Below are 12,611 nucleotides of genomic sequence, written 5' to 3'. Positions count from 1 at the left end.
TAAGCATCAGAAAGCGCAGGGAGATAAACAGTTATCTTAGCAATTAGCTTAGGCTGCGGGAGAACAGGACAAACTTGACTGAAGTGGGGTAGAAATGGGGTAATCCTTTAGTGCGGCATCTGCTGCGGTCGGTGGGAAGCTGAGGTGGGAAGCGAGCGGAAGGGGTGTAGAAAGTCGCTGTTCCCCAGTCTTTTTCCCAGGAGCAGGCACGGGAACTGGGAATCGCGAGATTCTCTCAGTTCCTCTCTGGGAAACTTTAATTCTCTTGCAGCAGGCAGAGTAAGAGTTTTTCATAGACTGTGTTATTTAATAAGAAACCTAAGCTGAGAATCCGTGTACTTGCCTTGAGAAACAACATCCATGCCTTGGGAAATAGAAGCGACTGCATCAACTCTTGGGTTTGTGCAGTCAGAGGAAAAAATGTCAGATCTTTGGCAAGACAGGCTTTCCTTAAAGAGAATTTCCAACACATTTATTTATTTATTTATAAAACCTTTAGGTCATGTTTAATCTGCCAATGTAAAGCTCGCCCCGCTGCATACCACCTTGTCAGGAGCGGCGGGGACAGAAACACCTTTGAGAATAAAGCGTTTTTAGTTTTGAGAGCCCTTATGTCCTCTGAGCGGTAGGAGCAAGGTCAGGACGTAGCACGTGGCACTTTTCTGTCCATTCTGTTTTAATTACGCTTTACGGATTGCTGCCTGAAGTGCCCTCTCCCATTCATAGAATCATAGAATTGTCAAGGTTGGAAAAGACCCTTAAGATCATCGAGTCCAACCGTTAACCCAGCGCTGCCAAGTCCATCTATACCATGTCCTCGAGCACCACATCTATCCGTTCTTTAAATCCCTCCAGGGATGGGGACTCAGCCCCTGCCCTGGGCAGCCTGGGCCAGGGCCTGACAGCCCTTTCGGGGAAGAAGTTTTTCCTAATGTCCAACCCAAACCTGCCCTGGCGCAGCTTGAGGCTGTTCCCTCTCGTCCCATCGCTTGTTCCTGGGGAGAAGAGACCGACCCCCCCGGCTCCAGCCTCCTTTCAGGCCGTTGCAGAGAGCGATGAGGGCTCCCCTCAGCCTCCTCTTCTCCAGGCTGAGCCCCCCCAGCTCCCCCAGCCGCTCCTCCCCAGCCTTGGGCTCCAGCCCCTGCCCCAGCCTCGCTGCCCTGCTCTGGCCACGCTCCAGCCCCTCCATGGCCGCCTTGGGGTGAGGGGCCCAGCGCTGAGCACAGCATTCGAGGGGCGGCCTCACCAGTGCCCAGCACAGGGGGACGATCCCTGCCCTGCTCCTGCTGGCCACACTGGTCCTGATACAAGCCAGGATGCCACTGGCCCCCTTGGCCACCTGGGCACCCTGCTGGCTCGTGTTCAGCGGCTGTCGACCAGCAGCCCCAGGCCCTTTCCCGCCGGGCAGCTCCCAGCCGCTCCTCCCCACGCCTGCAGCGGTGCCTGGGGTTGCTGTGCCCCCAGTGCAGGACCCGGCCCTGAGCCTTGCTGACCCTCACCCCGTGGCCTGGGCCCATGGCTCCAGCCTGGCCGGGGCCCTCTGTTCTCTCTGTTTTGCAAATTCAGAGAGGTCGGGCGTTTCATGCTGAGTGTTGATAAAAGATTACTTCTTTTTAAAATTTCTCTGCATCTCTCCCTCTCTGCTTACCCCTTCAGACGAAGGGCCTCATCTCGCGTGTTCGATGGGTGCCCCGTGGGCTGCGGGTGCTGCTGTGACGCAAATAAACACAAAACAACAGAAGCTGAGGTCTTGTACAAGCGCTTTCTGGGAAGAGATTGTCTTCCCTTCTCGATAAAGCAGTCAAAAAAAGAACCCCTTTTCCAGAAAGCTCCATCTGCTTTTGTGGGGGTTTGGCCTTATCTTGTTTATTGTGCAGAATTCCCATCCTGCCCCATCCCGAGTGGATCCGGGCTGTGCCCACGCGCTGTGTACCCCAGGCGCTTCCAGTTGCTCCAGTTTGGAGGCAGAACTGGAAACGGTTTCGCGGAGGGTGCCTGGGAGACATCGAGTGAAGCCGGAAAGCGGCGGGTTCAAAGCGAAGGGAAGGCGATGGTTCTTCACGCAGCGTTGGTTACGCTGGTGACCTCTGTGCAGCAAGTTGCTGCAGGTGCAGGGACTTAACGCTGGTTCAGAATCAGCTGGATAAATTCCCAGAAGAAAAAAAAAAATGGATAGAAACTCTTAAATAGAGAGATGCCGCTTCTGGCTCAGGGTGTCCCTGGGCTGCAGGGTGGCGGAGAGGCTTCAGCGTGAGTACTGCACCCTCGCCGGGGTCTTAGGCCCTTCCTAGGCGACGCCTTAGCTGCTCCTGGGACAGGTCTGAGCCCAGCTGGACCTTGGGCCTGACCTGCTGCCGCTGGCCTTGTGGGGTTACGGCCTCCTGGGATCTTCCAGGCGCCCGCGGAGGGACGTCGGGGAGAGGACGTGGGGAGCGAGCGGCGGCGTGGACAGGCTGCGTGGGTGCAGCGTCCACCTCGAGGGAGCCCCGGGTCTGTGGCAGCGAGCGGGCAGCTCTTGAGCTGTCAGTGCCAAAACGGGCAAAACTCACCCAGTCCTGGAGACGCTCGGGCTGCTCCGGCGTGGGACGTGGCATCACGGACATGGCGTCACAGCCCCGGCATCCTGCACCGCTGCCAGCCCTCCCAGAGCATGCGTCCTCCCGGGCCGGGGTGCCTCTCGGTCCCTGCAGAGGGGATGATTCCTCTGTCTCCCGAGCGCTGGATCCCGCGGGATGCTCCTGGCCCCAGCACCCCTCGCTCCTCCTGAGGGGGCAAAGCCATGGCATCGGACCACGCTTTTCATTCCCCACCGCCGCAAAGAGCGGGGTCTTTAGCAAAAGCTGTTCTGGGTGATCAAAGCTTCCCCCAGGAGTACTTGACGTTCCCGGGGAAATATTACCCGCGTGGTAAGAGACATTTGAAAAATCTCAGGGATAAAACAAGCAAACCCTGCCTGAGCTGACGCCAGCTGGATCCATGGCCGAGAAGAAGAAACCCCCAGGTCCCAGGAGTTGTTTTACATTTCTTCCCAGTGGCCCCAGCACGGGAACTCCTGGTCCGCTCCAGCAGCGGACGAGCACTGGCTCAGCACCGGCTCCGAGCGCAGCGAGTCTCCGACCCGGGTGAGCCATCGTGGGCAGCGCTGCCTGCTGCTGCCCGGCTCTTGATTTAACCTGCCTTTTTATATGGCGCAGGAGCAGCCGTAACCTCAAATCTCACCAAAACCACGTGCCAGCGAGAGGTCCCGTGGGAGGAGAGGCTAAAACGTGGGGCTCGCTGCCCTGGGCATGGGGTGCTGGGTGCCCCAGCCCCCTGCGCCGTCCAGGGAGCCTTTTTGGTCCTGTGCCCTCCCGGCAGCGGTGGCTTTGCGTGGTGGGTGTACCGAAACACGGCAGGGAGAGCTCAGAGGGGACGCGAGAGATGCAAACCCGCTGCAGGTGGGGAGGGATTTCAGCAGCCCCCAGGGACCAGCAGCGGCGACGCAGCGGGTCCCTCCTCTCACCCATCACCGAAAGGGCTTGGTTTCCTACCCTGGTCTCCGAGGGTCACCGATCCTGAGCAGCTCGGAGCAGGTTTTATGGAGACACGTTGTTTTTTATAACCAAAACTGCTGCTGGCCACGGTGCCCGCATGGGTCCCTCTTGTCTCCTGCATGTCGAGGTGTCAGTTTTGCATGCGTTCATCACCGCGCCTGCTCCCCGCGAGCACGGACCTGCGGCACGGCGCTGGTGAGAAGGTGGGAGAGCGGCCGGTCCCTGTCCCCAGCCGGCGGGGACAGCCGTGCCCTTCGGCAGGAGCTGGCTCCTTCCCACCCGGAGCTGCTGGGTGCGAGGGGATGGCGGGGAGTGAAAAAAATACAGCAAACTGCCATTATTTGCTGGTTTCCCAAAGAAACGGGGCTTCTGTGACTGTGCCGCGTCTGTCTGCTGGTCCCCGCCACCAAACGCTGTCCCCTGGAGCCCTCCCGGTCCCCCGCGGTCGTGTCGGAGGTGCTGGGTGCCGAGCTCCGGGCGCCTTTGGGACCGGGGAGGAGAGGGCAGTGCTGGACGGGCAGCAGCTCTGCGCGCCTGAGCTGTTTTTTTTTTATTTTGCCACAGAGCACAGTTTTTTTTTTTCATTTTCCCACCTCCTCCCCTTAATTGCACAGAGAGAACGAGCTCCCCAGAAAAGCTGCTTAAGCCGTTCCCTTTGGGGTCCCCGTCCCGCCTCCCCCAGCTCTGGGAGCTCCCCGGCGCCCGTGGGGCACCACCAGCTGCCCACCAGCTCGCGCCTGGGGCTGAGTCCGTACCCCCGCTCCCAGGGGACGACCTCGTCCCCCAGCCCGGGGCAGGACCTGGAGAGCCCTCATCCTGCCCGGGGCACCGGTGGGTGCCAACTGCCCCGGTTCGGCCGCGGGGACCGGGAGGGCAGTGGCTGTGGGAGCCCCCGGGGTGCTGGGCCATAGGGTAGCGGTGCGGGGGCTTTAGGGGGCTCCGGGTGCCCCAGCTGGGGGACGTGGCGCTGGAGGGGAGCAGGAGCGATGGCATCCTCCAGCGAAATGGCTGCTCGGGCTCCTGTGACGCCTGCTCAGCCCGTTAACCCTTCTCGTCCCGCTTCCCTCTCTGCCCGGAGGCTGGGGCCATCCCGGTCTGTGTCCGGCAGAGGGGAGCCCCTGCCGCGGCCCACCCGTACGACCCCTGGAGCACCGAGGTGCCGGAGGAGCTTTTCCCGGGAGGTTTCCGTGAAGGCAGGACCGTAACGCTTTTCCCTGGTCTCCACCGGCACCAGCCCCTGGCGCTGTTAGACCGAAGGGTCCTGGGGTTGGGGTGAGCGCACAAGGGGGTCCCCCAAGCCCCGTACATCCCCGCACGTGGGTCTCCCACCCGTCCCTGGCCAGGATTGGGGTCCCGGTGTGGGTGGCCGGGTCCCCTCCCCGCACCAGGCGCTCGCCCCACGGCCCGGGCTCCCGGCCCTCCGGTGTCACCAGGTGTTTGCTGGAGGGAGAAGGGGGGGCCCAGCAGCACAGCGCGAGGGCGGGGGGAGAGACACCCCCTTCCCCAGCCCCGACGTGCCGCCTGCGGGGCCGCGAGCCTGGGGGGCGGCAGGGATGCGGTGCCCGGCTGAGCGGGGCAGCCCGCGGGCTTTGGGCTCAGGGCTCCCACTGGGCTCGGTGCTGGTGCCAGTACTGGTGCTGGGGCCGACGCTGGGGCTGGGGCCAGGGCTCAGTGCTGGTACTGGTGCTGATACTGGTGCTGATGCAGATACTGGTGCTGGTGCCAATGCCGATCCTGAGACCATTGCCGACGCCGATCCTGAGACCATCGCCGATGCCAATACTGGTGCTGTGGCTTTGTGCTGGTACCAGTGCCAGTGCCGATGCTGACACTGGTCCCAATGCTGATACTGGTGCCAGCACTCAGTGCTGATGCCAGTGCCGATACCAGTGCTGATGCCAATCCTGACACTGGTGCGGATGCCAATACTAGTGCCAGGGCTCATTGCCAATACTGGTGCCAGTGCCAATGCTAATACGGGTGCCAGCGCTTGGTACTGATACTGGTGCCAGTGCTCATATCAGTGTCGACGGCCGTGCCAGTGCTCATATCGGTGCCGACAGCCATGCCAGTGCTAATACCAGTGCCGATACCAGTGCTGATGTCGATCCCAACACTGGTGCTGGTGCCAATACTGGTGCTGGGGCTTGGTGCCAGTGCCCACACCAGTGCCGATGCCCATGCCAGCGCTTATGCCAGTGCTGGGGCTCAGTGCTGGTGCTGATACTGGTGCCAGGAATCAGTGCTCATACCGGTGCCAGCACCCGTACCAGTGCTGATGCCCGTGTCAGTGCTAACGCCAGTGCCGATATCAGTGCCAGGGCTCGGTGCTGCTACCGGTGCTGGTGCCCATACCGGTGCCGATGCCTGTGCCAGCGCTTACACCGGTGCCAGGGCTTGGTGCCAGTGCTGATACTTGTGCCAGCGCCCATACCGGTGCCGATGCCCATGCCAGTGCCAATACCAGTGTCGGTACCAGTGCTGATGTTGATCCTGACACTGGTGCTGATGGCAATACTGGTGTTGGGGCTCGGTGCTGGTGCTGATATGGGTGCCAGGGCTTGGTGCTGATACTGGTGCCGGTGGCCACGCCAGTGCTGATGCCCATGCTGGTGCTTATACCAGTGCTGGGGCTCGGTGCTGGTGCCGATACTGGTGCCAGTGCCCATACTGGTGCCAATGCCCATGCCAATGCTGATACCGGTGCCATGGCTCGGTGCTGGTGCCAATGCTGGTGCTGGTGCCCATGCCGGTACCTGTGCTGGTGCCGGTAGTGGTGGTGGAGTGGCTGGGGCTGCTGGTGCCAGTGGCAGGGCTCAGTGCTGGTGCCAGGGCGGCCGGGGCTGCTGGTGCTGCCGGTGGTGGCGGGGCGGCCAGGGCTGACAGTGCCAGGGCTTGGTGCCGGTGCCGGTGGCGGTGCCGGTGGCAGTGCCAGTGCTGGTGCTGGTGGCAGTGGCGGTGCCAGGGCTCAGTGCTGGTGCCGGTGGCAGTACCGACAGTGGCAGGGCAGCCGGGGCTGCCGGTGCCGGTGGCGGTGCCAGGGCTTGGTGCCGGTGCCGGTGGCAGTACCGGTGGTGGCGGTGGCGGGGCGGCCGGGGCTGCCCGTGGTGGCGGCGGTGCCAGGGCTCGGTGCCGGTGCCATTGGTGGTGGTGGGGCGGCCGGGGCTGCCGGTGCCAGGGCTCGGTGCCGGTGGCGGTGGCGGTGCCAGGGCTCGGTGCCGGTGGCAGTCCCGGCGGTGGCGGCGGCGGCGGGCGGCCGGGGCTGCCGGTACCGGTAGGCGGCAGTGCTCCGCGCTCGGCGCCGCTCCCCCCGCCCGCTGCCGCGAAGCCCGGAGGAGGCGGATGCAATTCCCCGGCTGCCCCTGGCTCCTCGGCGGGGCGGCGGGGCCCGGCCCGCAGCGCGCAGGCACCGACAGCGGCCCCGGCCCCGGCCCCGCTCCCGGCCCCGGCCCCGGCCCCGGCGCGGCGGCGGGCGGCAGCGCGGCCCCGCTCCGCTCCGCGGTCTCCCCGCCGCGGCCCGGCCCCAGCCGCCGGGGCCCGGCCCAGCTCCGCGGGGCCATGGCCGAGTGGGCGCCCGCCCAGGTAAGCGCGGCCCGGCCCGGCCCGGCCCGGGGCACCGGCACCGGGCTCCGGCACCGCAGGCGGAGCCGCCCCTGCCCGCGCCCGCCGGCCGCTCCCCGCCGCCGCCCGGGGCCGGGCCGGGACCCCCGCGGTGCCCCCCCCGGCCCCCAGCGGCACCCCCAGCCCGCGGAGCCCCCGCGCCCTCCAGCCCCGGGCTGCCCCCGGGGACCTGCCCCGGGCTGCTCCCGCCGCCCCCGGGGCGTCCCCGGGCACCGCTGCCCCGGGATGTCCCCTGCCCCCGGGACGCTCCGGTGCCCCCGGGATGCTCCGCACCTCTGACCTGGGATGTCCCTGCGCCCCGGGATGCTCCGCACCTCTGACCTGGGATGTCCCCGGCCACCTCTGCCCCGGGATGTCCTCTGCCCCCGGGATGCTCCAGTGCCCCAGGCTGTCCTTGGGCACCGCTGCCCCGGGATGTCCCCTGCCGCCGGGATGCTCCGGTGCCCCCAGGATGCTCCGCACCTCTGCCCCGAGATGTCCCCGGCCACCTGGGATGTCCCTGGGCACCGCTGCCCCGGGATGTCCTCTGCCCCCGGGATGCTCCGGTGCCCCGGGGATGCCTCCTGGTGCCCTGGGATGTCCCTGTGCCCCCGGGATGCTCTGGTGCCCCTGGGATGCTCCGCACCTCTGCCCCGGGATGCCCTGGGCACCTCTGAGCTGGGTGCCCGTGTGTCCCCGGGCTGTCCCCGGGCACCCCTGGTCCAGGCTGCTCCCTGCCCACCCGGCCCCGTCCTGCTCCCGGGGCGGCTCCTGCCTGGGCAGGCCCAGGGAAGCCCCCGCAAGGGCTGGGGGTGCAGGGTGCCGGGGAGGAGATTGCTGCCCGCACGGCACGGTGACCTGCCCGCTGCTGGCCGGTGTCCCCTGGGGACTCTGTGGCCACCGTGGCCGCACTGCCATCCCTCCCCAGCCCGCTGGCCGAGAGGGACGCATCCTGCCCAGCAGTGCTGGCGGACCCTCCTTGGCTGCCCCTCACCGTCCCCTCCGGCCTGTCTGCCCTGTCCCCTTCCGGAGCTCAGCCCAGGCCCCAGCAGCTCCTTCCTCGCCTGGGCAGTGCCGACCGCTCCAGGGGCCAAATCCTGCCGGGCCGAACCGTTAGCAGGGGGTGCCGGGGTGGGCATGGCGGCGGCTGTAGGGCAGGTCCCCAGTGGTGCCCGGGGCTGGCAGGGCCCTTCCCACGGCGTGGGCAGGCAGGACGAGGGCAGGGCTGCTGGCCTTGGGTGGGTGGGTGGCGGTGGGCATCGCACGTGGGGGTCCCCGGCGGGGCGCTGGGGGTGGCGGCGGGCAGTGGTGGCCAGCGGTGCCTGCTGCGGGGCCGGGGCTCCGGCCGTGACATGGCGGGGGGGGGCAACCATGGGCCTCCTCCCACCCGCGCCCTCCCCACGGCCCAGGTGCAGGAGTGGAACGTGGAGGCCCCCCACCTGATGCCGCTGCAGCCGCCGCTGCTGCCGGAGCGGGCGCACGTGCGGGAGGCGCAGCTCCACTCCGCCGAGGCCTCGCTCTGGACCGTGGTGGCCACGGTGCAGGCGATGGAGAGGAAGATCGACCTCCTCGCCACCCGCCTGCTCAGCCTGGAGGGTCGGTCCGGCACGGCTGAGAAGAAGCTCCTGGACTGCGAGAAGACGGCCATGGAGTTCGGGAACCAGCTGGAGAGCAAGTGGGCCGTGCTGGGCACCCTCATCCAGGAGTACGGGCTGCTCCAGCGGCGCCTGGAGAATGTGGAGAACCTGCTGAAGAACAGGAACTTCTGGGTGCTGCGGCTGCCCCCCGGCCCCCGGGGCGAGGTCCCCAAGGTAACGGCTCCCGGGGGGCTGCGGGCCGGGCGGGGGGAAGCCTCGGCTCCCCCAGGGAGCGGGCGCCGCTGAGCCGCCGGGGACTTGTCCCTGCAGGTGCCGGTGACGTTTGTTGACATTGCCGTCTACTTCTCGGCAGAGGAGTGGAAGAATTTGGAGGAGTGGCAGAAAGAGCTGTACAATAACCTGGTGAAGGAGAACTATGAGTCTTTGATCTCCCTGGGTAAACATCCCTTTTCGCCCCTTTCCCGGCAGGCCGGGGTGATGGCGGCGTCTCCCCGGAGGGTCCCGGACGTGGGTGCCCTGGTGCCTCGTGAGCGGTCGGTGGCGGCACACGCCGTGGCCCCGGGGCCTCCCGTTTCGGAGGGAAGCCTCTGCAGCTCGTGCTGTGGGGACAGGATGATGTGCCGTGCCGTGCCGTGCCGTGCCGTGCCGTGCCATGCTGGTGCCGTCGCGTGGGGCCGCCCGGGGAGCTGGAGCGGGTCCTCGTCCCCCAAAAGTGATGGCCTGAGCGTCTGTGCCGCACAGGCCTCCAGCACGGAGGTCCTGCCGAATTTAGGCAGCTTCTCCGCCAGGAGAGATGCCAGGGCCTGGCAGCCCTGTGCGTCCCCCCACCTCGGTGACGGGGGTCGGGCGGGCGCAGCCCCGCCGCCGGTGCCAGCCGCGCTCTCTCCCCGCACAGACGGTGCCCTCTCCAGAAGCGAGGCGCAGCCCCGCAGCGAGCGCGGGGAGGGACCCTGCGTCCCCGAGCAGAGGGAGCTGGAGCAGAGGGAGCTGCCGCCGGACGCCTGCGCGGGTGAGGCACCGGCCGGGAGCCAGGGCAGTGGCGGGTCCCCCCCGGCCCCACCGTCTCCCACCCCTGCTTCTGCCCCGGCAGTCCCAGCCCCGCAGGGAGCAGTTCTGAAGGCAGAGCCGGGCTCTGGTCCCCCTGCCTGACTGGGGGCCACCGTCAGTCACCTGGGAAAATGCCCCATGGCTGATGTGCCGGGGGCCTTGGGCATCCACCGCTGGGAGATCCCTGCATCCCCCACTGCCACCACGCCACGTCAGAGCCCGTGGGCTGTGCCGCAGTCACCCATCCCCAAGGGCTGTGCCACTGTCACCTGTCCCCATGGGATCTCCCACAGTCACCCATCCCCACATCTCCCCCGGGGGGGTGTTTGATGCCCCATAACTGCTGTGGGACGGGGACGTCCCTCACGGCCAGAGCCCGGGGATGGTGCGTTGGCCGTGGGTCGTGCCAGGCAGCCGCAGCCTGCTGCCAGCTAAGTCTCTCCTTGAAAACAGAGTCGCTGATCTCCACCTCCGACATCCTGTCCCGGATCAAGCAGGAGGTGGCCTTCGTCGGGGAGCAGCAGTTTGCGGAGGAGCGGGGGATGCCGGCGGACCCCTGTGCAGGTGAGCCCGGGGCTGCGCCGCTCGCCCACCGGCTGCCCGACCCCAGCAGCAGCTGCTGTCTTTTGGAGCCATTGCCTCCTCCAGCCTGCCCGGTGCAGGATGGGGCCCCGCTCAGCTCAGTCCCCGTCCCCATCCATCCCTGCAGGCGCGGACGCCCTGATCACAGCGCACGACTTCTTGTCGTGGATCAAGCAGGAGGAAGAGCCCTGCGTCCGCGAGCCCTGGGAGCTGCCGGAGAGGGAGATGCTGACGGGTCCTGGTCCTGGTCCCGGTGAGCGGTGCTGAGCCTGGCCCCATGGGGCTGGGGGGGGGGAGCACCCACCCAGGCTGGGCTGTGACTTGGGGACGTCCCCAGTGTCCCCAGCAGGGACTGACCAGAGCCTTTCCCTCCCCTGCAGCCGGCGAGGGGCTGCTGGTGAAGACGGAGGAGCGGTGCCCCCACGCCGAGCCCCCCGAGGAGGTGGGCTTGCCGGGCGCCTCCGGGGAGCTGCTCTTCCCCGGCGCGGGCTTCGGGAGCCCCGAGGGACAGGCAGCGGTGGCGGCGGCGGCGGCGGTGGCTCTGCCAGCACAGCACAGACTGGGCAAAGCCCCGGGCTCGGAGCCGGGGCCGGGGGCCGAGGCAGCTGGGGTCCCCACCGCGACGCCGGGACCCGCCGAGGAGCGGCCGCACAGCTGCGCCGAGTGCGGGAAGAGCTTCAGCGGGAAGAAGAGCCTGCGGATCCACCAGCGGAGCCACGCGGCCGAGCGGCCCTACCCCTGCGCCGAGTGCGGCAAGAGCTTCAACTGCCACTCGGGGCTGGTGCGGCACCAGATGATCCACCGCGGCGAGCGGCCCTACAAGTGCACCGAGTGCGGCAAGTGCTACAGCCGCAAGGAGCACCTGCAGAACCACCAGCGGCTGCACACGGGCGAGCGGCCCTTCGCCTGCACCGCCTGCGGCAAGAGCTTCATCCGCAAGCAGAACCTGCTCAAGCACCAGCGCATCCACACCGGCGAGCGGCCCTACCAGTGCCCGGCCTGCGGCCGCAGCTTCCGCTACAAGGAGTCCCTCAAGGACCACCAGCGGGTCCACGGGGCCGAGGCGGGACCCCCGCCGCTGCCCCCCTCCGGCATCTTGCCCCCCGGGGACTAGGGGCCGCCCCGCCGCGGACTGACACCCCCCCGGGACGGGGGCAGGCGCCGGCCATGCAGCTTCCTACCAAATACAGGTGCCCGGCCGGGGCGGGGGGCACGGGGAGCCCCGGGGGGGCCTTGTACCCCCAGGTTCCCCAGCCGGGGCCGGCCCCTGCCACGGACAGACGCTCTTCGGCCCCCACCGCTCCCCCCACCAGACAATCTCGCTGCACAGGGTGGGGAGCAGCCCCCCGCCACGTCCCCCCGCCACCACCCCCGCCTGCCGCTCTGCTCCCCAGCCCCCGCCGCTTATTTTTACTGCCCCCGCCCCGCGCCGTCCCGCTCTGTACAGTGCTCGGGGTGTAGTTTTGTATGGACCATGCGATACGGAATAAAGTCATGCTGGGCTGCAGCGCCTTCGTCCCCCCGGTGTCCCCCAACTCCCCTGGGTCCTGCGGCCGCACGCCAGCCCCATCCCCGGGGTCCTGCACCCGGGACGGCAGTGGGGATGGGGAAGGGGGGGTGGGAATCGTGGCTCAGCACAGGGCATGGGGCAGTGGGAACGGCAGCGCCGCGGAGCTGAGGGGTGTGGGGGCTGCCAGGGGTCCCGGCGTCACCGGCTGCGGTGGCCTTGTGCCGGCAGGGCTGTGCAGAGACCCCCCCAGAGCTGCACCCGTGGGTGAAACCCTGCAGGGAGAGGGAAGGACAGGTGCCGATGCTCCAGGGCGTGCGGGCACGCGTGTGCACATCAAACCCTCGTCAAAACCCTTTCTAGCCTCGCCGATCCCCAACATTTCGCATTTTTCCTGCCTTTCCCCAAAACTCGTGGGCAGCAGGCTGTGGCCAAGCCCTCCCCGGGGCACGGAGCCTGTGTCCCCACACCCCTCCGCAAACCATTTCACCAGTCACACACAAACGGAGGGCATCGGCAGCAGCGCAGGCAGCCTCCCGCGTGTCCTGCCTTCACTTAAACCAGCTGAACCCCCCCAGCTCCTGCCCGCTGTCACCGAACCGGTCCCAGGTCCCCCCTACCCTCGATTTGGGTCTGTAAACCCGACGTGGGCTGCAGCCAGAGGAGGAGGCAGGGTGTGCGGGGCCGGAGCTCCCTGGGGACCCTGGACACTCCCTGGGGACCCTGCCCGCTGCCCAGGGGACC

The 12,611-nt window shown here is 67.4% G+C and overlaps 1 protein-coding gene across 1 annotated transcript; it reads left to right on the top strand.

The window, feature by feature from the left end:
* Positions 1 to 6,875: 6,875 nt before the first annotated feature.
* On the top strand, positions 6,876 to 11,867 carry LOC104015828 (zinc finger protein 783-like). The gene is made up of 7 exons (XM_087733007.1): positions 6,876 to 7,115; positions 8,543 to 8,944; positions 9,041 to 9,167; positions 9,627 to 9,740; positions 10,232 to 10,342; positions 10,488 to 10,613; positions 10,741 to 11,867. Exons 1-7 carry the CDS (start codon positions 6,876 to 6,878, stop codon positions 11,472 to 11,474), a joined length of 1,854 nt encoding a protein of 617 aa, XP_087589133.1. The 3' UTR covers positions 11,475 to 11,867.
* The last annotated feature ends 744 nt before the right edge of the window (positions 11,868 to 12,611 follow it).

Source organism: Nipponia nippon, unplaced genomic scaffold (assembly GCF_047370975.1).
Source record: "Nipponia nippon isolate SJK-2023a ecotype South Korea unplaced genomic scaffold, ASM4737097v1 scaffold_1, whole genome shotgun sequence".
NCBI classification, from domain to species: domain Eukaryota; kingdom Metazoa; phylum Chordata; class Aves; order Pelecaniformes; family Threskiornithidae; genus Nipponia; species Nipponia nippon.
Note: the sequence above shows the minus strand (reverse complement) of the source record. Positions and strands in the feature narration are given on the sequence as shown.

Bases quoted from the DNA above. Each gene is read 5' to 3' on its own strand.
- LOC104015828 (XM_087733007.1), top strand. From the start codon at position 6,876: ATGCAATTCCCCGGCTGCCCCTGGCTCCTCGGCGGGGCGGCGGGGCCC. The intron at 7,116-8,542 runs GTAAGCGCGGCC...CCCACGGCCCAG, and splicing joins CCGAGTGGGCGCCCGCCCAG to GTGCAGGAGTGGAACGTGGA. The intron at 8,945-9,040 runs GTAACGGCTCCC...TTGTCCCTGCAG, and splicing joins CCCGGGGCGAGGTCCCCAAG to GTGCCGGTGACGTTTGTTGA.